Consider the following 23,259-nt stretch of genomic DNA (forward strand, 5'->3'; position numbering starts at 1 on the left):
GCCAGCACAGCAGCGGTAAAACTCGGCCATAAAATTAGAGATGGGGTGGATTTCCACTGCCGGGGCTGCCCCTGGGGGTGGCAGGGAGCTGGGCTCCCCCCTCCCCGGAGAAGGGCTCCTTCACCCCCCTTAGCCGGGGAGTGGGATGGGAGGATTTGGGTTGGGGAGGGGAAAGCGGGGAGACGGCGCAATTACCGGGGGGAAACAGAGGGACCCTCCCCAAAACGCACCGCCGGGTGCGGGGAGGGGGAGGGAAAGGAGAAAGCTGCTTTTCTTCTTAGTCGAGTTCTTAAACACAGCCAGAAAAGAACATTAAAGGCATTTCTAGATTTCGTTTCGGATTTTGGTATTTTTTTGTTGTTGTTTGTTCTTTTTTTTATTATTAGTATTATTCCCATGCTCTTATTTTTGAAAAAAAAAATAATCACAAAACATAACTTATAAAACAATATATATACTGCATCCTTATCCACAACAGCATAATTGAAACATCCAGCGTAACGTTTACCACAGGTGTGAAATACACTGGGAAAGAAGTACCGTGTGCATTTTATATTATGGTTCTTTGTCATCTACAGGTAATAAGTATCGACAAAAAAATAAGCAACAAATATGCTTGCAATTAAACTTCATATGCGTTTTGTATGCGTATTAATAAAGATCATATTTATCATTTCCATGTTTTTGTCTTTTTTTGTCTTTTTTTTTCGTTATTTTTTTTTTTGCCAACAAGCACTTGTTAAAGTATCTACATTTACATAATAACACCTTAAGATAATAACACCTTAAGATCGGGGTTTGATTTTGGGGGTTTGGGGTTGGGGGTTTTTTTTAGGTTCCTTGTTTTTCCTTGGCATTTAGAAAAGCAAGGAACGCTTTCAGCTTTGCTAAGCAACCTTTCCGGACGCCGAGGCTCACTGTTTCTCTAGCAGAGATGCAGTATCTGGATTCACTTCAGGACAGAACATTAATTCGTCTCTTTTTCAGCCTCTGAAAGGGGGTTGGTTTTTTGTTGGTTGGTTGGTGGTTTTGGGGGGTTGTTTTGGTTTTGTTTTTTTTTTAAGAGAAAAATCACCCCCCTGCATTTAAATAAAGATGAATGATAATTTAATTATCAGGATAAGACTTTGGATGGGGAGAATGCTCAACAGTTTTCGCATCGCTGGAGGGTTTCTGTGCTCTCGCACAACCGGGGATACTGCAGTCTTTTGGAAAGGATGGAGAGGTAGGAACCTTGAGCTGCTTAGTATCAGGAATGACTGGATTATAGCTTCCAACTAAAGAAAAAACATCAAGAATCATGCATTTTAAAAACAGTTTATTCAACGGCCAAGGACAATGATCCGGCACAATGCAACGGTAGATATAAATATAACCTTATATAAGTGGTTGACCCTTGTCATTATTATTTTTAATAGTTTCATACCTAATATTTTAACCATTTTTCCCGCAGAATTGACTCTGCGAATTATATTTTTTTTCTTCCCCCCTTTTCCCTCCACCCCCCCTCCCCCCCCTTTTTTTTTTTCTCGAGTGTGATTCTGTTTCTCAGTGGTAAACATCAACCAAACTCTTCCCGTGCGACAAGCGGCCAAGAACCGTCCCACCAGCTCTTACCACCGAGGCGTCTCCGTCTCCCTCCCGGCCGCCCTCCCCGCGGGGCAGCGGCCGCTTTACCGACTCCTGTGCAAGTTCAAGTAAACACATACAACCCGCATAATCCAGAGAAAAAAAATTGCAACTCATCCATGTACCAGATTTCGGTGTCTCTTGCAAAAGTTTTCTGGTCCGTTTACGGTTTTTTTGATGGTTTATTTTTTAACTTTATTTTTATTATTAAAGCGCTGGGTTTTTTTTTGTTGCGTCGTTGGTTTGCATTAACTTTTATTTCTTTTTTTTTTTTTTTTTTCCTAGACAGTCGAAGTCCGCGGAGTTTTAGGGGCTTTTTTAAATTTTATTTTGGCGGTGTTTTGTTTGGGTTTGTTGGAGGTTTTTTTGTTAGTTGATTTATTGTTGGGTGGTGGTTTTTTTTTTTCCTCTCTCGCTTGCTCGGGTTTTGCATTTAATCATCATCGGGTTTTAATATTTTCTTTTTTAAATCTTTTTTTTTTTCCTTTTCCGTTACAAACGTCGCTTTGCTTCTGCTTCGCTTTGTCGGCGGTGCTTTGTCGGAGGTGGTTTGTGTCAAGTCCGTCAACTGTTATACTGACAGGCGTTTAGACTAGAGCCGGGGCTTTGCAAACTGCTGTAGCCGAAACTGGAGTGCTGCTTTGATTTCAGTCTGAGGCTGGCTAAGCTGGAGTTGCAAGTGTCCCGGTAGACGCTGTAGGGAGAGCCCGGTGGCCCGTAGGGACAGGCCGGTGAGGACATGGCCGAGTTCAGAGAGGAGCCGCTGATGTTGTTGATGTTGTTGAGGCCGGAGTTGGCCATGCCCGGCACGGCCGAGTGGCCCATACTGGAGGGCATGTTCATGGAGGAGATGCTGCTGGGCGCCGAGAACATGGACTGCGAGGAGAGGGGGCTCATGGAGTTGAAGAAGGTGAAGCTCTTGGTGGAAAGCGGCGCCGGGGTGAGGCTTTTGGTGGCCCAGTTGTTGTAGGGGTACCCGGCGTACATGTCGTCGTAGGGCTGCATCAGCCCGCTGAACTGCGGCACGTAGCCGTTCTTGCACAGGTCCATCTGCTGGTTCCGCTCCCGCTTTCTCCACTTGGCTCGGCGGTTCTTGAACCAGACCTGCGGGAAGGGGGGACCGACACGGCACGGTGAGTGCGGGACCGCCGCTGCCCACCCCTTCCCCGCCGCCGGGCCGCACGGAGCGAAGATGCGCGCAGGGCAACGCAGCCAACCTGCAGCCCGGCACCCCCGCGCCCCCCCTCCCCGTCCCCACTCCCCACTGGCTAACGGCCCCGACGTGAGAGGGGAATTTTGGGGGGACCTCCGCGGCCCCTCACCGCATCACCCCGCAGCCCCCCCCCCCCGTTTCCGCTCCGCGGGGCGTACAACGGGCTCTGCGCGCATCCCTCTCTATTCAGCGGGATGCGCCAGCCGGAATGCGCGCAGCCGCCTCTCCGCAAAGGGTGTTTGCGCGGGTGTCCGCACCACGGCCCTGGCCGCGTCTCCCCCGGTCTACCCCCGCCCCCGCCGCCCCTCTCCCCGGAGCAAGGCAAGGGGCGAAGGCCCGGCCCGCTCTGATTAGGGCTGGCTCGCCCCGGCTCCGCCGCGTTTCCGAACGCTAATGCTGTGTAATAAAAGTCCCCTGTTACAGATCATAAAAAAGGGGATTGGATTAGTATGTTTAAGTTAAAAAAAAAAAAAGAAGGGAAAAAAAAATCAGTCCCTGCATCGCCTTTGGATGGATGCAGCCTCTGCCTTTATATCTAATGAGAATTTACAGCCCTGACTGGGGAACAGAGAAGCAGGGGCCGCTCCTGGTGTTTGATGCAAAAACCTGATCCAGACTCTCCCTTACGCTTTGGTTTGGTTTTTTTTTTTCTTTTTTTTTTTCTTTTTTTTTTCTTTTTTTCCTTAGCTTTAAGAAAGCGGTTGAGTCCCCCGCGATGGAAGTCGGGCAGCCCCAAATTCTTTTTCCAGGTAAAAAACCCAGCATCGTTCTGCCTGTCGGCTACTCCCGGCCTGCGAGCCTCTCCTACTGCATCCCCCTTCTCCCGGCTTTCTCCAACCGAGCCGTCGCCCCTGGGTTCCCTACGGACACCGGAGCCCCGGCCGGAGCCGCACAGTTCCGTGTGCCCGGCCCCGCGGAGGTTGCGCTCCCTTCACACACCTCCCCCCAGCCCCGGAGCGGCGGAGGAGAGGCGGGGGGAGCAGCTCTTTGGGCTTCCCCTCCCGGCGCGGGAATGGCACAACTATTATTAAACGCCGGTCTCAAGGATGGAAACTTCGCGGGGGGTGGGTGGAGGGGGGAGGATGGATGGCAGAGTCTATTTTAAAAAATAATAATAATAAAAAGAATCCCGTATAAATAGGAAACGAAAGCAAACATGTTCAAAACCTGTAATATACTCCTCGGAAGGTGCTTCCAGACAGGAATTTCCTGAAAATGAGGGTAATAGTTTTAATTATGGCTCCTAGACATTTTAAAGGAAGGCCCTCATAGCAAATTAAGGTTAGATTTGCAATCTGCAATCTCAGAACATCAACCCAAAAACATCTCCACACAGAGGGAGAACGGTATTATGTTAATGGCAACTCGTATATTAGTCTTATTTGCTTCCTGAAATATTCCAGCACTATTAATGCAGTTTAGTCTCCGCTCTGGCTTTGTTTTGTTTTAAACTCAATTAAGACAATGCTTTCAGATGCGTTTCTCTTCCCCATTGCAGATGGGTGTTTACTCTTGAAAGGTTTAAAGCAGAATCTCTATAATCCGATTTGGTCACTCCTGGTTTAAGTGCCAAGGAAAAAAAAAAGAGAAGAAAAAAAAGAAAGAAAGGGGGGAAAAAGTCTCTTTTCAGGACTGCGGGGCTGCCCTCCGCCGTTCCCGTTTTCTCCCGGTTTTTTCCCCTTCTCAGCACCGGGCTCAGCCCACGATGGGTCCCGGCGGGCGGAGGGTGCGCGGCCAGGACCAAAATCGCGCGGGGAAATGTCCCGGGGGGAGGGAAACTCAAGCGGGAGGTGGAGAAACCGTGACAGCCCAGGCACGGCGGGCGGAAAGTCTACGAATCAATACAGCCCGAGCCGCTCCGGTCTGGCCGTTCACTGCCAGGATATTTCACCCTTAAATCTCTCCAAGGGACCGCCGAAGCTACACAGACATATAGATGTGAATGTGTATGTGGTGGCAGCGGCTCCAAGGCGCCTTCGCCGTACAAATACGTGTTTCCAGCGCTTATTGACTTTGGAGTGCAATCGCTCCCCGGCCCTTGTCCTTCGCTTTGCCCATCGGCGGCCTCTGCAAACAGCCGCTCCGCCCGCGGCCGCGGGAGATGCGCGGCCGGGAGAAGCTGGCACCGACAGCCGCACGGGGGTTTAAGAAGGGGTGGGTATTGCCGCAGGCTCGGGGGACTGTGCCGCAGTCCCGCTGCCTCAATGGCATCGAGCAGCCGGTTTTTGGGAGACGGATCGCGATTGCTGGGATATAATGGCCCATGGAGCTGCCCAGCTGCTCGGATTGGGGGGTTGCTTAAACTCCGCGCCGGGTTTAGGCCCAAGCTGGGGGTGACTTTCCCCAACAACAACGGTCTTTCCAAGCCCCGGCCTCTCCGCTGCCCCCCGCGCTGCTCGCCCCCCGGTTTTCGAGCCCGTCCCCAAGCGCGGGGCCGGCGGTCGCGGCCCGCTCCGGGCGGCATCTCTCCGCGGCCGGCAGCCGAATCTCCTTTCTGCCGCCTGGATCCCAGTTTTAGTAAATTAAAATGAAGCCCTCAGAGGCTGGGTACCGCTCGCAAACCCCCTCAGCGGTTCTCGAAAGGGGCAGTTTCCCCGACACCTCCTCCCCGAGGGGCCCGGAACAGACCCCCTGCATCCCCGCGGGGCAGGATGCCCCTCTTACCCGCACTCGGGGCTCTGTGAGGTTGGTCCACACGGCGATCTCCTCCCGCATGCTCATGTCGGGGTAGCGGTTCCTCTGGAAAGTGGCCTCCAGCTCCTGCAGCTGCTGGCTGGTGAAGTGGGTCCGCTGCCGCCTCTGCTTCTTCTTCTTGGCCGGGTCGTCGGCGGCTCCGTCCTCGTTTTTCTGCTCGCCGCTGCGTTCCTTTTCTGCGGTAGGGTGTCGGGGGTTGGTTTTTTAATGGTTGTTGTTGTTGTTTTGGGGATGTTTGTTTTGCTTTGGTTTGGGTTTTATTTACAAACACAAATGCGGGCACACAAAGGCAGGCAGGCCGGAGCGACACGGGGCTTGGGGGAGGGGGGGTACCCACGCGGGTCCTGCCGGGCCCTTCAGCCACCGACCGTCCCGCAGCCGAACCCGGCCTTTCCCGGGAGCGCTGGAAAACCACCACAGAGCCCTGTCCGAGCCCAGGGCGAGCAGCGGGACCCTCAGGGCGGTCCGGCTCGAAACGGTCCCGAGGGGCGAGAGCAATCGCGGGGGAGCGGGTTCCCCGCAGCATCGGCTGCCCTGCCTTGCCACGGCACCTTTTCACTCCCTTCAACCTAAGGCGCGATCTTTGCTCCATTGTCTTTGTTATGCTCGGCCGCGGCAGGAAACTTTGGAAGGGCAGGGGTGTAAAACCCAGTAGCAATTAATTGCCAAAGGCACCCTCTCTCGTTGCCTCTCCACTCTCCCGCTCATTTCTTCCTTTTTCTTTTTATTTTTCTCCCTTTTCCCGCTTTTAGTAGTTTAGAGTTTATTTTAACCGGAGGCTGAGGGGGGAAGCCCCCTGCAAAAATCATATCGAAAGAAACAAGAGGGGGAAAAAAACCCCAACAAACCCCACAATAAAAAAACAGGAGCGTTTTGGCGGTCGGGATTCACGGGGACTGGAAGCAGGAATCCAGCCCCGACCCCGCCGCAACGGGGGGACAGACCCCCTCTCCCTTTCCGTTACGGCCTTTCCAGCTCTCCCTGCCCAGATTTCGGCCGGATTTGACCCGGTCGAAGCATTCGGAAAGGGATTCAAAAGGCCTGAACGAAATGTGCTCCCGGCCTGGGCCCCGGCGGGAGCGGGGAAAGGTGCGGCCGGGCGGCGGGCGCGGGAGGCTGCAAGGGCCGGGAGCCGCGGCCATCCCCCTGGCCTCTGTCCTGCTGCTGCCTGAAGGAAACTCGGTGGGGAGCTTTCATTTTTCGAGGGCTTTATCCTCCCTTCTTTTAGTGGGTTTTATGCAGCCGCCGCCGGGCCCGGGGATATTTCTACAGCCCCGACCTCTGCGAGGTAAACCGGGAGTCTAAAAATAATCGCGGGCTGCATCCAAAGCCCGGGAGGACTCGTCCTTGCAAAGTCACCCCTGAATCGGTGCTCGCCTGGGCACCCCCCACAGCAAAAGGTGGGGAGGGGGGGTTGAGCTCCAGCGGCTCGATGGAAACCCCAAAAGGGGAAAAGGGGCCGATCGCACCCGGCTGGCCTCTTCCTGCTCTAAGTGGTTTGCAGAGCAAACAAGGCCTCTGCAGCCCAGATCCCATCGCCACCAGCCCCCCGACCCCCCCGGGCCCGGCGGCCGCTGGACCGGCCGAGCCGCAGGGCCCGGCGGCGGCGAGGAAACAGAAACCAAAATAATCCCCGCAAAGACAGATCCTCTCGCTTTTGGCTGGGAAGAGCCCGGCAAAACCGGGCCGAGAGGGAGAGGGGGGGGACGAGAGGAAAGCGGCTGCGGCCCCGGTGGGGTCGGTCCCGGCGGCATCGGTCCCGGTGGCCCCCCCGTCCCATTCCGGGTTTAACCCCGCCGAGATTTCATTACAAATCCGGCCTCCTCGCCAGGCTGTGATACAATTTCACATCATCGAGGGACATTAGTTTTCGTCGTCTTTTGTATGTGTTTGGGTTTTATTTTTCCATTAAAAAAAAAAATAAGTGAAACGTATTTTGCAGCTTCTCGGAGAAGAAAAGCAGGCAGGTCCCCAGCCCTCCTCCGGTACCGAGGGGTCACACACAGGGTTAGGGCAAAATGGAGCAAATCTCCCTCTCTAATCTCAAATAATCCCCTCTAATCTCGGAGTCCCTTCCAGACGCCGGTCCCTAACTTTGTTTGCGAATCAGGCTGGGAGGCACAACCCAAACCTTGTTTATCACCGGGGTGCCACTTCGGGACCGACTCTTGCTACAGCCACCCTCCGGGTTACAGCACCCGATAGAACTCCGAAGAGCAACAATTTAAAAAAAAAATTAAATTAAATAAGAGTGAAACTCCCCCCCCTCCCCCCGAAAAAGTCTCGGTGGAGAATGGGTGTCAGGCTCCTTCCTGCAGCTTTTGTTTCCTTCTAGCTTCCCTTGTCATTCTAGAAATGTTGCTACTTTAATTAAATACAAACTGGGAAACCACAGCTTTCCCCGCAGCCCTCGCACATGGTGGTCAGGGCGTGGGGACCCTTTCCAGCGGAGAAAACGCGCAGCCCCCCGAGAGAAACCTCTCCACGGCCGCGCACATCCCTTCCGCGGCGGCCCGCGCTGCCTGCGCTCGGCCCCACGCTGCCTCTCCTGCTTTGCGTGGCTTTTTCTTTCTTTTAAAATTTATTTTCTGCCCCCTCCACACACACCCCCCACCCCGCTTTGACAGAGAGATCTTTTTCCATCTCTGCACCACCCGAGCTGGAAAATAAACCCGAGCAAAAGCTGACATTATTTCAGAAACATCCGGCAAAACCGCACTCCCCGAAGAGCCGCCCCCCCCCCCCCCCCTTTCCCTTCGACCCCATCAATTAATAACTGTGTTTTTATATAAAAAAAGAGCAGCTCCTGGGATGGGGATGGGGACCCGTGTCTGTCCTCCCGGTGGGCTGTCAGCTCCGGGCACGGTGGGGGTGGCAGCTCCGCGCGGGCCCCAGCCCCCCGCTCTGGTTCCCGGGGTTCGTTGGGGATGGAGCCACCGGGATCACCGGCAGCTCTTACACCCCCTCGTGTCCATGTCTGCCGTCCCCCCCAACCCGCCCCCCCCCAAACGCCTCTGGATGTGCGGGGGGTACGGGCAAAACACCACCGACCGCCCCGCGAAGGGAAGGCGCGGTGGGGAGGGGGAGGCGGCGCGGGGGGGAAGCGGGCCGGGGCCGCGGGGAGGGGGTGGGGGTTACCTGGCACCTCCGTGTCGGAGGATTCACTGGCTGAGTTCTCGATCGGGTCTCTGGGTTCCGAGGATCTTTGCAAATGGAAGCTGGAAGCCATGTCATGGGAGGGTTGGGGTCTCAAGCTCTCGGGCAGTCTCTCCAAATTCATTCCACCTTTAAAGGAATCCATGGCAGGGGCGCCGGGCTGCCTGGGGGAGTTTGCAGGTGTTTATTCCACACAGAAAGCAACAAGGAGCTTTTTTTTTTTTCTTTTTTTCGCTTTTTTTTTTTTAAGAAAAAAAAGAAACAACAAAAAACAAAAGCAAATCCACTTATTACTAACAGTATTATTTTAAGGGTGTCGGAAGAAGATTGCTGGGCAGTGCCTCGAAGCCGGTTGTCTCTTCTCGGGAAGAGGCACGGCAGTCCGGCCGCATAGGCAGGGAAGTGGTAAAGATCCCTTATAGAGAAACGCGAGTTGCGAGTTGGACAGTTTAAAGCTAAAGAGATTAAAGTGACCTGCCCTAGAACAAATGCCTGTAGTTAAACGGGGCTCCTCCCCCTGAAGGTTAAAACCTCCCCGTCTCGCTAATGCATCACTCCATCTAGCGCTCGCCCAGCCTGGCCGCGCAGGCGGACCTGCCTCCGCGCTCCCCGCCGATGTGCGCGCCTTGCGCGGCCGCGGACAGGCCCGCGGGCCCCTACCGGGGGCCCCGCAGCCTGGCTGCGTCTCCTCCGAGGGTGCCCCCCGGCCTCTTCCTTCCCCTCCCCCTCAAAGTCGGTGAGGTATTAAAAATATTTCAGAAACGAATGGAAAGGTGGAAAATCATTCCCAGTCGCGCGGGGGGGCGGCTCGGGACCCCCTGCCCGCCCCCAGCACCCCGCCAGCCCTCCCTCTTCCTCAGCGTCCCGCCAAATCCGCAGCGCGCAGGTTGCGCCCCCGCGCAGCACAGCATCTCGGCGGGCATCTCCGTCCTCAGCCCGGCCGGGCCTCTCGGCCTGCGGAACCTGCCGTCTCTACGTCCTACAGCGGGACGCGCACCCTGCGCACCCCTCAGCATCCTTGCGCGGGGCTGCGCGGCTCGGCCCGGCAACGAAGCGACCCCACCGCGAGTTTCAGTCCCGCGGGGAACCCGTTCCTCCGAGCTGGAGGGGGATTTCGTTTGGGGACGGCCTCCCGGGGGTTGTGTCTGAAATGTTTTTATCCTTCTAAACCAACTTTTTCTGGTTGTTTTTCTGGCTGAGGCGTTTATAATCAAGCGGCCCGGCCCCTGCCCGGCTGCCGGGGGACCGCAGCCTAGGGAACAGCGGCAGCGCGAACGCTCCCATCACATCATCTTTCAGCACATGATTAATAACAAATAATTTTCCTCCCGCAGCCGAACTCGCAGTGACCCTCCGGAGGGGTGTCTGCGGCTCTGCCAGCAGCCGGGACAGCCGGCGAGGAGGGGGCGGAAGACCCCCGCCTCCCGCCCTCCCGCAGCGGGCACCGGTGAGCCCTGTCCCGGTGTAGCGACCGGGGTGGGTTGAACGGAGCCGGTCCCCGGAGCTGCCCGCGTAGGCCGGGACACGGCCTTGAGCTCTCTCGGATAAAACCTCAGTGTTTGGGGAGGTGGAAAAACCCACGGGAAGCCCTCAGCCTCGGGGGGCAGGTGGGAACCGGGGGTACCGGCGGGGCAGACGGCGGGGGCTTGCTGCACCGGGGAAGGGGGCGAGGGAAAGACGGGGTGTGTGTGGGGGGAAGGCTCTGGCTGTAACTCTGCCTGGGGAAAAGGACCTTCACTCCTCTTTATTTTCTCGGCTCACTTTAACTGATCCATCCTGACACTCTATTTTGCTTTCAAATCAAGTAAAGATGTGGGAGAGAACTTTTGAACTGTTTTATGGAAAAGTGGAGGGAAACAATGTTCCAGCCGCGCAGGCTTTTTCCTACACCGCCGGGGTGATGCAGCCGGTCCCGCCCAGCGCCCCCCGGCAGTGCCCCGCAGACACGAGCCCCCCCCCCCCCCCCAACCCATGGGTCCGGGGACACAAGGCGGGGAGAACCCAAAAGCTCTCAGCCCCAACCCTCTGCTCTCCAGCGCCTTTTGCAGCTCAGGGGATGTACAGGTGGTTCTGTCGGGGTCAGGTCTCCCTATGTCTCTCTCTTTTTTTAATCCCCCTTTGTTGAGTGGCATATTGATGTCCGTCTGTCTGTCTGTCCGCAGCTCCCCGCTGAACTCCGCTCAGGGGTCTGTTAAACCCGGAGTGAATCAGGCAATCTCAGGGCTGCTAAAGATGGACGTGGTTTAAAATGCAAATATTTACCAGCGTCAGGGCCTCTGGGCTTCGAGGGGCTCAGCTGATGCAGGAGCCCACGGCACGGGAGGGACGGGGACCACCTCCCGGGAGAGAAGGGAGAGATGGGGACGGCCTTTCTCCCGAGGAGGAGGAGGAAAGCGAGCGGACTGCAAACCTGCAACGCAAACGAGACCCTTCACAGTCCCATTTTCTTTATTTATTTCCGAGAAAGAGAGAGGCGGCAGCCCCGGGGCAGGTCTCCGGGGGGCTCCCCGCTCTCAGCTGGAGCGGGATGGAGCCCGGCGGGCCGGGCTGGAGGAAAAGGCTGCCCGGCTGCTCCGATCCGGCTGTTTTAAACCTGCTGCTCAAGGCAGCCTCCAAAACCAGAGGCGGGATTTTGATTTTTGTTCATTAAAAGAAATGTTTTTAATGCTCCTGATTTACAGATTTTGTTCTGCTCTATAAAATCTATGTTTTAAAAATTCGTTCTAGGCTCAATTCCTCCCGTCCGGACGCGGGGGGAAGACTCATCCCCGGGCACCGGCATAATTTCGCCGAGACAGTGGCTGCGATAACGCCGGGTCCGTCTGCTTCCCACGGAGACGCCTCCTTCTCCCTTCCCCTCCCTCCCTGGCTCCTTCTGGGGGGTCCCCGGGACAGACACCCCCCCGGCACCAGCGTTAAGTGGAGAATAACGGGCCGGCCCTGTCGCTCCCGGTCCTACGAGGGGTTTTCGGGAACCGGGGCAGCGCCTGGCTCCCTCCTGTCCCCCCCGCGCGTATCCGTGTCCGGGCCGTGGCGCAGGTCAGGCATTTACCGCACCCCTGCACCAGGTCGGCAGTCTCAGGCGGGCGGATATATATATATATATGAAGACATATGTATACACACACATATATATATGCCTTATGCATGTCTCGTATATGTCTTAGGTAGATTTAAGGGCATCCTCTTGCTCCGCGCTTTGGGGAGCAGGAGCACTTCTACCGCACAGAACCGAATTTGCTTCCCGTTGGTGGTCGCGACAACATATATCGCGACAATAGACCGCACCCGTGGGGCGGTCCTTCTCCGATTTATGCTTTGTCCCCTCTCCTCCCTGTCGAGTCCGCTGCTTTTCGGGATGCTGGGGTCACTTCTCCTCCGCCAACACCTCCAACAGAAGCTACATCACGGGTCCGGTCGTGTGACGTCATGGCATCCTTTCCGGACGTCACGCCTGGTCTTTCAGCCAGGTCACGACCCAAAGCAAACCTTGATGCCCCGCTCGGAGCTGGCTGCTCTTCCCGCGACGTGAGGGTGGGAATGCGGCCCCGCGGGCTAGTGGCCTCGGGCTTTCCCTTTCCCCCGCCACTTCTCCGGGCTCTCTGGGGGTCGGAGAGAGCTGCGGGGAGGGAGGAGAGGCCGCAGCCGACGAGGGCAGCACGGCCGCGGGGCCAGCTGCCCGGGGAGCCGAGACAGGCGTGGGCGTGGGAAGGGCCGGAGAGTCGGCCGGGGACCGAGCGGGGGTCACAGAGCTCCGGCCGGGACGGGGTCGGTGTGCGCGGGTCGCGGGAGGGTTTTGCGTGGGAAACCCCCGCGCACCGCTGCGTGGGGCTGACCGGACAGCACCGCCACTGCGCGCCCGCGTAACCACCGCACCCCGAGGCTGGGGGCTGCCCTGGGGATCTGCAAAACGCTGGAAGCCCGCAAATAAACCGCTCCGCTTCCTCCTGCTATAAATAACCCAAGAACGAGGGACGGCGCTAATAAACAAATCAGCACTGGCCACGCCGGTGACAACCCCGTGAAGAAGAGGATGAGACGCGTCTGAACGACAGCAGGGCTCCCGCCGGCCCCCGAGGGGCGGACGGACCCCGCCGAGGCCGTGGCGGACAGGGCCACTTCGCCCCCAGGTGCCGGGGAGGGGTCCCTGCTTTCGGAGAGCGGCTCCCATCCCCGACGGGGTGCGGCAGTTGTGGCCAACACAAAAACACCTGGGCCGTATATCAGGCGGCGAAGCGCAGCCTCTGCCAGCTTTTCCTCTTTGGATTTATTAGCGTTGCATAGACTCAGATTCAGTCTATAAATTATTGGGAATTGTTACAAAAATGAAGGCATCTCCTCCCAAGCGCACCTCTGCCCGAGAGAAGCCCTCTGCAAAACAGAGCTGCAGTGAGTCAAGACAGGAGGGAGAGGCTCCCTAACACAACCAAACGCAACCCAACCCAACCAAACCCAAGCCCAGCCAACCCAACCCAACTCAACCAAGACAAACCAAACCCAGCCAAGCCAAACGAAACCACAGGCAACGCAACCAAAACAAGCCAAGCCAAGCCAAAACAATCCTGGCCAAACCAAGCCAGTCAAACTTTACTTGGTGCTCCCCTCGCAGACCAGAGTTGCTGCGGGAAACCAACTTTTAATAACAAAACCTCCCTAAAAGTGCGGAGAGGGCGGCTGGAAGGGCGCAGGTCTCCTGTGCCCAGGGCCGGCAACACAGTGACAACGCGCAGGGGCATTTTTAAAGCTTCCCTCTGTGAAAATGTCCCTCACATGGGTGGATGAGCGATTGTCGGCCTCCAGCCCTCGCTCCCGGCCTTTGCTTGTGCGTGGCTCCGACCGACGGGATGCCCACGGGAAGAAGCAGAGGTCGGGGATACGCGCAGACGTGTGCGCAAGGACAGCGCGGCTCGCCGAGGAGCACGGACCGCACTGAGGGGGGGTGTGTGGGGGGGGGTTGGGGGGGAAGGGAGACGCTTGTTTTAGCACTGCACCGTGGGGAGGGTGCCCTCCGTCGGGGCAGTGTCCCAGGGGTGTCCTACCCTAAGCCAGCATCGCCCCAAACGTCGCATTACGCGCAAGGTACCCGAGTGTACGTCCCCGCGCAAGGCAAAACTAAGCACTCCCAGTCGCGACTGTAGCCCCTGCCCGAGGGGCAAATGGAGCAAACGCCAAATAACGGTGACCACGAACCGAGCCCCGGTACCCCCCGAACTCCTGTCGGAGCCGGAGCCGGGTCCTCCATCGGTCCGGGCGGAGCGGGCAGCGGCAAGCGAAGAGGGGGAAGAATCCCAGGCCAGGGAGCGTGTTAAATCGCTCAGGAGAGGAAGGTGGAAAATTACGCTGGCTCCCAGCCGGCCTGTCCTCCTCTGCGCAGCCAGGGCAGCAATTTTCCTAAGAAATTGAGCAAAACGAAATCAGCCCCTTTTGGATCCGCAGCCCTTCTCTCTCCGCGTGCCGGCCAAGCCTCCGACTTCCGCGGGCGCGCAGGGCCCCTCCGCGCAGCGCTGCGCGGCGGATGCTCGGCGGGGAGGGTTTCCAGTGGCCGCCACCGGCTCCCCCGGCCTCCCGCAGACTCCCAAAACGGCCCGGGCCCTCCCCGCTCCATCCCGCTTCCCTCGGCCCGGCGGACACTGTCCCACCGCCTCTACTATTCCTGCCACTGAAACCCAAAGAGGGAAACGGAAATTTCTCGGGGTATTTGGTCCGTGACACCACCCGGGGCAGCTGGGGCACCCGGGGCTGAGGCTTGTCGTGCTCCCCCCTCTCCCCGCCATCCCCATCCCGCCCGGGGGCTGCTGCGGGCGCTGGCGGCCAGCGGCAGCGCTTGCAAAAACTCGGGATGAAAAAGTTGAAGGCTTAATGTTTTCTGACAGATACAAATGATACCCCAAGGCTTTCTTGAAATGCAGCGACTGACGGCTGGAGAAACGGTTTTCCTATTCGGGTTTCTGCAGCTGGAAGCAGACAGGGTGGGAGGCGGTTCCCCTCGGCCCTCTTTCCCCTACCCTCACCCCCAAAATAAAAACCATCCCTTGGGTGTCCGCCGCCGACAACTTGTCCCAGTTGTCCTGGGACAACATTTTTTACCCCCCAAACGCCTGGCAGCACAGTCCCACCCCGGCCCCAGAGCTGCTTCCCAGCCCTCTCCGCATCCTTCAGAGCACCGAACTCTGCTCTAGGGAGCTCTGAATTCGCTGTTAGCGGTGCCTCGGGTTTCTCTCTGGCAGCCTGATGTGAGCGGCAGTGTCAGCGCCCTGCAATGACAACGCCGGAGGGTGGACAGCTCAGGAATAAGGGAGGTTGTTTCCCTAGGCGGGGGGCTGGGGGACGGAGGAGTCGGGGGGATGGAGAGAGAGAGGGGGAAAGTACAATATAGTCCCACAATTCCTTCTCTGAGCAGAGGGAACATGCTTTTCTTATTAATTGATGGAGGAAGGGGCACCGGAGTTTGCTAGGCAGCCTGCTCATGTTACTCTGTGCATCTTTAGATCCCTAAATGTGTCTCTTTTGTGGACTAAAAAAGTTGCCTCTGAAGCAGGATAAGCAAAGGCCCGGGCACTCGGTGGGCATTTGCTGAAGACCCTTCTTAGGCAGAAAAAAAGAGGCTGCGTTTGAAACCGACGATATTATGTTTCCATGTGGGTTTTCCCCCCACCTTGTTTCGGGCGAGCAACCTCTTAATTACTCCAGCATTTGGATGCGGGAAACACATTTCCCTTAAACAGGACATTTCCTGAAAGACTGAAATATTCTAATAACTCGCTAGGCTCTTTAATGTTCGCAGAACAGCAACGATTCTCTGCAGAGCCGCATGTTTCCTGCATAAAATGCAAAATCAGAGAAACAGTTAACCTTTGTGTGCCTTCAGGTCCTTTCCCTCTGTTTTATTCCCTTATTTTCCCTTTTAAAAGTAAAAATAATTCTCCTATACATCCCCCTGGCCTTTTTTTTTTCTTTTTTCCTCCCTAAAGTTATTTTATCCCCCGCTTTGCCTGGCAGCGCTGCTGCTACCCCGCTCCACTCCGCTGCCCGAGGAGCAAATATCACCGAGATAAAGGCACAGGACACTTTTCTTTCCAGTTTCATTGTGGGAACGACCGTATCTTAACGGGCACATCTCGGGTAGAGATAGGAACATGCTGCCTTCCAGAGGGCTGTGCTGATCAGCACGCCGGGTTAGATATAAAAGTTCAGGGCAAATAAAACGAATTAGTTTTATTAGCACGTTTAGGAGGCGGTCTAACGAAGGAATTCGGCTTTACTAGAGAATGTTTTCTCCTCCCCTTTTGTTATTTAAAAGCAACATAGATCCGGGCTGCTCATCACGGGAGGGAAATAACGCATCGTTCAATCTGCGGTCATTTTCTCGGAGAAAAAAGGCGCTCCCTTCTCTAAACCCGGTAAGAAGGATATATACTCTTGGAAATACACGATTTCATAATAAAACCTGCGTGAACAATAAAACCGACTGTAAAGGACAGGCTGCGGAGCCCGCCAGGTTATTGTTCGGCGGTGGGTTTCGGTAGGAAATAGCTTCCTCCATCATCCGCGCTTTAATTCGGCTGAAACTTGCCCAGGGAAATATTGCCACGGCTCCAGCGCGGGATTTCCAGGGACTTTCAGGAAAATCGAAGGGTTTTCGGGAGGTTTTCCCAGCGAAGTAGCTCTCAGAAAATATTTAGAAGTCAGTTTTTACATCAACGGCTGGAGCTGGCGCAGGGAATAACCCGGAGAAGGCGGACCGTGGTTTCTTAAGTGGAAAAAACTCTATAATTTACTTGTTGCGAGAAAGCAAACGGCGTTTTGCTCCTCGATTTGCTATTGTTTTGTGTTCAATCCTTGCCTCGGACTTGGCGTTCGTCGGCAGCGCGGTTGGCAAAATTTGGGGAAAAGGGGCGAAATAACAGCAAACTCGCCGAGAGACAATTTTTTTTTTAACGTGAGAGCTACAAATAAAAAAAATAATCTCCGAAAGCTACCATCGGGGGGGAACCTTCACGACCTTTTTAGCTGGTTAATACATACATCCCTAACTGCTAAAGGATGTGACTGTTTTTTAAATTAAAAAAGAAAAGGGTGTGTGTGGAGAAAAGAGTACAGGGGCTGTAATAGCATATTATTTCTCTAGTAGCATATTATTTCTCTGCAAACGGAATTCATCGACGGCCCCGACTCTCCCCGTCCGCCCCGCTCATCCCCGAGAGCTGCCGTCTCTCCTCCGCGGTAGCGCATCTCCCCGGGTCGAGCACCGCGTGGGCACCGCGCATCCCCGTCCCGCACCACCTGTATCCCTCCCCGTTCCCGGGGAACCCCCGCCCCGCCGGGGCCGGCTGAGCCACCGGGAATCGCCGCTTCATAGCGGCCAGCTCCCGCCGAGGGTGCCGGGGACCCGGGTGCGAACCGCGGAGCGCTCCGAGGAGAAGCGTTGGAGGCTGAAAACGGCGCGTAAGGAAAAAGAATACAATTAAATATATATATATATTTTAAAAATTTAAAATGAGGTAACCCCTCTGGAATTGCATTTCCCAGCGCATTTGTCAGAGCTGACGAAGCGCAGAGGCCCCGAAAGAATTTATACACGGTATAAAGATGTCAAGGACTGCGCGGAGAGCGGAGCGCGGAGCAGAGCCGCCGCCGAGCTCCGGGGCGGGAGGCGAGGCCGCGGTGAGGGGCGCTCCCCCGCGCCGGCCGCACGTCCCGTCTCGGCTTTGTTTTCTAAGCCCCGAAACGCTCCGCACCTCCGGCCGCTTCCTGCGTCCCCGCAGCTGCCGGGCGGGCCCGGAGGAGGCGAGAAGGGGGGACGGGGGGTGGGACGGCCCCGCGGGACACGCGTGGGGAGACGCGGCGGGCGGGCGCGGGGCGGGACGGAGCGTCGGGCGCACGCGTGGGGGTGGGACGGGGCGCACGGGGCCGGCGGCGAGGGACAGGCGGCGACACGCGTGGGGCGGTCCGGGAGCGGGGGACACGCGTGGGGCCGTCCCCGGGCACTTACCGGGCGATGCGCTCGGCGGCGGCGGGGTGCCGGGCCCGGCGGGCGCTGTGCGCGCCCCGGCCGCCGCTCCAGGGTTTTCTTGGGAGATTTCCCCGTCTCCTCCTGACGTCAGCCCCGTCCCAGGGTGCCGCAGACGGGGGAGGGCCGGGGGCAGGGCCGGCCGCACCGGGAGACCGGCGGCGCCGGCCGCCCAGCGCCCCTCACCTCCGTCCTGCCGCCGAAGGCATCCCCGGGCCCGGCCCCCCGCCCCGTCCGGCGGCTCCCGCCTGCCCGAGCCGCCCCGCCGGTGCGCGGCCCCGGGCCGGTTTCGTACTCCCGGTTACACGGCCCCTGCCCTCTTGTTTCCTCCCGGCTGGTGTTCTTGTCCGAGGGGGCAGGGACAAGCAAGGGCCGCTTTATTTTCTCTCCTTTTTTTTTTTTTTTTCTCCTTTTTTGCCCCTGAAATGCGCTGCTGGCTCAGGACTCCAGTGTGGAGGTGGGTGTGCAGCGCCGAGCACCCCGGGGAAGGCAGCAAACAGTGCCCAGGGCTCCCTGGCCTGCAGCTGGGGCTGGAGAATGCAGAGCTCCGGTGGGATGCTTACATGGGTGATACAGTACACCGTGCTGCTCAGCCGGCCAAACACCCATCCCCAGCCCCTCTGTCCAGTTTAATTTTCCAGGGATGCTTCTGCAGTTTCAGACACTTCACTACTCCTACTTTACCCCCCCTTGGAAGGTCTCCTCCCAAGAGAAAAACACACAGCTCAAGCGGTGACGGAGGGGACACTGTGGCAGGGACATGCCTTGTGCTTTCCTAAGCAGAGCAGGTCACACACACACACACACACACACACACACACACACACACACACACACACACACACACACACACACACACACACACGCTGTAGCTGAAAACCAAGGACAACGAATATGGAATGGATCAGAAAGATAAATAGCATAAAATCAGGAACAGTCCAGTCCCACACTTGCCATTTGTTAGAGAGAGAAGAAGTAAATGGGATTCACATGTCGAGCATTAGCTGGTTGTTAGTCTGTAAGATAATATTAACTTTAGTGCTCGCTGGTTTACTCCAGTTTTCCAAAGGCAGTTCCAGGAGGCGCCCAGCCTGTAATTTAGGATGGCACATACTGTGTGAAAGAGACTTTGGCACCGGGGCCTACCAGCACATCAAGGTGATATTAACATAATAAAACGTTTGGAGAGGGAGTAGGAGCTCATAAATTAATGCATTCTACTGTTTTAATGCTAGGAGCTAACAATGCGTTTCCTGTTCGGCTGATCGTCCCCGCTGCAGCCTAACAGCTGTTTTAAAGGTGCTGTGAAATTAAAGAGAGGGAAGATGATTGTCTTTAAATCAATGTTTAATGATGTGTTATTAGGAGAAAAGTCTTCCTCCAGCAGATGTTTACATGCTGAGGATGGAGGGGAGCTCCCCAGCCTGCCTGCTTGCCCGAGGAGCAGAGGTGATTCCCCCATGTCCCACCAGTCTTGCAGATGGCCCTGATGTCCCCCAGCACAGGGACACAGTTTGTTCAGCACATGGGTGGTCTGAAGGCTGGCACTGGGAAAGGCTTTGCCCAGGTCTTTGGGTGGGTGCTGAGGAAACTCCTGAAGGATGCCCAGTTGCTCCAAGGTTTTCAAGTCGTGACTGTGATCAGGTGAACATGACAAATGTTGAGAACATTCTGACTGTGTTCAGCGTGGGTCAGGGCTGCCAGGATCCATCCCCATAAAGACCAGACCCGGATGCAGGAATATTCCCCTGTGCAGGAGTCTCTGGAGGGACCAGCTCTGAGCCATCTCCCTTTTAGCAGGCTCCAGAAGAGCTCTGGAGAGGCGAAGAACTGCTCAAAGACCACACAGCAGAGGAGTGGCAGGGTTACAAGGGCTACAAAAGCAGGTTATACACAGACCCCCGTTCCTCCTAGTTGGGGGATGTGTACACTAGGCTGAATACCTGTCCAAGCTCTTCACTCATACAGGTCAGTTGGATGCAGACACCTCTGTCCATGCACTAACAGCCAGCTCCTGGTACTACCAAAAAATTGGAGCTTTGAGGCAAGATGTAGGAGTGAACTTCTGGATGTGGTGCTTCAAATAAGGTGGCAATAGGGAAGCTGTGAGTGTAAACCTTTCTGTAGGTGGCTAAGTCATGTTATTTCCATTGCTCTTGACCCAAAGACAGATTAACTAGTGGTGGTGTCTGTGCTTCAGCTTACAGATTGAAAGGTGACCATCACAAAGCTTCTCCCCCAGAGAAGACATCAGATGGATTCAGATGCCAACAACCCATGGGAATTGTGCCCAAAAGACATGGAGGAGCTCACAGTACTCACAGTCACCAGGTGACCCTCCTGCTGAACACTAAACCAGCTTCAAATCCCCTCCAAACCCACACAGTTTCCAAAAGGATTGTTTCACAGGCAAATTCATATTCTGCATGACATTGGCACAAATTATTCCTAGACAGACAGAAGAAAATTATTCTTACACAGCCAGAAGAACCTTTTGCAACTGCTTTTTTTGAATCATCACAAACATTCATTAGAAGACAATCTCTCTATTCCCAAATACAGCAAAGAAATCACTCCCCAAGCTCATCTGTTCCTTTACTTGCACCTTCCCTGTTAGTGCATCCTTGGAATAGTGTCTAAGAGGCCACACCACTTCTCTGGGAGAAACTGGGATGCTTGGAACATGACTGGGCTGTAATGTTTCTAAACTTCCCAGAAGAGGCAAACTCTAAAGGAATAAGCCTCTTTCTGTGCACACACATTTGTTTTGGAGCCAAATGGAAAGGAGACCTCAAAAAAAAAAAGGAAAAGACAAATTGTTTGGAAAATATGGTCCTTCCCAAGACAGACCTAACCATATGGGGGGAAGGGAGTCAATACTGAAATTTTCCCTTCATATTCCAGTCCAGCAGCCCTCCCATTCTCTCCGCTGGGACCTTTGTGTGAGTCAGACCTTCAAGATCATCCATTCAGGGTAATATTTCCAGCACTTCAATCCCCTCCCTGCTTCACTCCTATTTCTCACTGAAAGAAGAGTGGAATAGGAGTGAAGTGGTGATGTTCCCCACACCCCTTCACACTTATGATGAGAGGAAGGGGATGGGACCCAAGGCTGTTCCTGTCCTTCCTAACCTCATCTGCGTCGCTGAAGATGTTCTACAGTGATGGAAAAGGCAGAGCAGCTCCATCACGTAGAAAACGTACCTGTAAGTTATGCAGATAATTATGGAAAGCAAAAAGCACACTGGAACAAGGAAAACAAAGCATGAGGACCAAGAGAAGTCTTCTTTCCAGCCCTGTCTGGCCTCCTGGAGTGACTTCAGCACTTCGGGTGAAGTTTATATGCCTGCAACCAAACTACCCCAACCTAACCCCAGGGCATGGGCAGGTTAAGGCAGGAAAAGGTGTTAGGCAAATGGAAGAAGCTATAAAAGAGTCGAGTTTATTGGCATTTTGATCATGCTTGTAAAAGGCTGTTGTAGCCCCATTGGATCGATAATGCCTGATTGCTTTGTGGACAAAACGAAGGGGGTGCATTGCTGCTGCCTTGGCGGTTAGATGGCAGCACAGAAAGTACTTGTGGCAAGGAGACCTCTTCACTCCTTTGAAATCACTGAATTTATCCTCATTGTCTTCTTTAAGTAATAAACAAATGTGATATTTATGCATCCCCTACTGCTCATGGTGACATTTATGCAACAACAACAACGACAAAAGCTGCAGCAATTGTGTGCATCGGCAATTAGCGGCTGCAGAGCATGCAAGATGCTTTGAAGGGAGATGTTAGGAAAGAGGGTGTGTGTGTGGTTGTGTTTATTCCCTGGTGACATGCTGCTAACAAGCTGCAAACCAAGGATCACCCACAACAAGCAAAAACAAACAAAATGTTGTAGAGGGTGGTAATGCTTAGTTTAATTCTCTTAAAAATAATTATAGCCCTTTTGTGACAACTGGAAAGGCCACATTTGCTCCAATAAAACTGCTTGTTATTCTTCAGGCATGACATTTGGAGATGTTTCATTATACAATGTAGACATTAATGGGGGTAGATCTCAATCAATGAAATATTGATGCACTCCTCATCTTTGTACTAGCAGGAGTCTTTGATTCCCCAGCTTGTGGTCAGCTGTTTACTTGCCAGTGAAATCGCAACACTTTTAACGACTTTCTAGAGATCTGTCCTCAGACTTGCTGCCAAAGAACAGGATCTTGGGGATTTGGGCATTAGTGAAAAGTTACTTAAGGTCTAGACATCGATCCAAGTATCTCTACTGCAGTTTATTAAGAGCAGGATGGATCCTGGGGGAAAGTGATAAATGGCACGTGCACCTTCAAACTGAGACACGCCTCCTGTGTTCTCACTGCGTAGTGGTGAGAGTCCAAGTACACTGCTTGGAATTATTCATCTCTGCTTTGAAAGCACAGCAGTATCTTAGCTCATGAACTGTCTGAGCATCCTACTGAATCTGAACGTTCCAGCTATTAAACCTTGGCATCTACTTAAACCAGCTTCTTGGATAAGAAAATACCCAACAACAATGTATAGATAATATAGATACTCAAGTCTACTGTCAGTTGAGAAGCATTTTGCTTTGGCCTTAAATAGGGACCAAGTGTATGTTTAAAGGTGAATTTGTGCTCTTCCATGAAGAGCTGGCTGAGGGCAGAGATGTGCAGGATTCCTTCATTCCTTCCTCTTCCCCAGGGATTGGCTTTGCACTATGGTAAGAGTCAGGAGAGGGGCCTTTGGCCTGGCCACTGTTCATTCTTGATGTTAAACAGTGCAGTGGAGCAAGGCTCTCTCAGAGCCAGGACTGCCTCCTCTCCAGCCCTGTGGGACCTTCTCCGCCTCGTGTTGTTATTGCTGTATCTATTACTATTAATGACTTCCAAAGCTGTTCTAAAGCTATTTAAGTGTCTGATGATCCATCTGAAACTCATCCCCATTCTGTGTGTAGGTCCCAAGCGTTGATCTTCATAGGTGACCAAGCTGGCCTGGGAGTGGAAATGAGGGATATACACATTATTTGGCAGGAGCTGTACACAGGACAGCACTTTCTGGCAGCACACACGGGGCCTCATGCAAATGAAAGCTGATGGCTTAATATTTTGTTACGTTTTTCCCACCAGAGTTATTACCTCCTAATTGCAGGGATGGATTAAACCGAAGAGACCGTGCTCGTTCAGGGAGAGGCTGCCATGTGTCAGCCTTGAGCTGTCACCCAGGGAGCGGGGGTGTCCCCCCCTGCTCCCACTTTTCTGCCCTGGCCGTGCTTCCACCACCGATGGGTGAAGCTGGGTTTAAACACAGGCTGGGGCTGCATTTCCAGGGGAATTTGGACTTTCTGTGCAGTTCCAGGGACAGGGGAGGATTCAACCAGCTGATTTCTCAATATGCATCTCATTACTCACAGGCCCACGATAGAAAGCTGTATTTAGATCATCTCTTTAACTGCCAAACCTACCCCTGAAGCCTGATGAATTCTGAGGTACTTAGAGATATGGTTTAGCATAGGACAGGAATGGTTGGACTCAATCTTAAAGGTCTTTTCCAACC

The 23,259-nt window shown here is 54.7% G+C and overlaps 1 protein-coding gene across 1 annotated transcript; it reads right to left on the bottom strand.

Moving 5' to 3' along the window:
• Positions 1-1,753: 1,753 nt before the first annotated feature.
• Positions 1,754-8,837, bottom strand: PITX1 (paired like homeodomain 1; the record flags this gene model as incomplete). Its single annotated transcript, XM_084268654.1, has 3 exons — positions 1,754-2,733; positions 5,507-5,712; positions 8,675-8,837. 3 exons carry the CDS (start codon positions 8,835-8,837, stop codon positions 2,194-2,196), a joined length of 909 nt encoding a protein of 302 aa, XP_084124780.1. The 3' UTR covers positions 1,754-2,193.
• Between the last annotated feature and the right edge of the window lie 14,422 nt (positions 8,838-23,259).

This window comes from Gallinula chloropus (genome assembly GCF_964237585.1).
Source record: "Gallinula chloropus genome assembly, chromosome: 10".
Classification (NCBI taxonomy): domain Eukaryota; kingdom Metazoa; phylum Chordata; class Aves; order Gruiformes; family Rallidae; genus Gallinula; species Gallinula chloropus.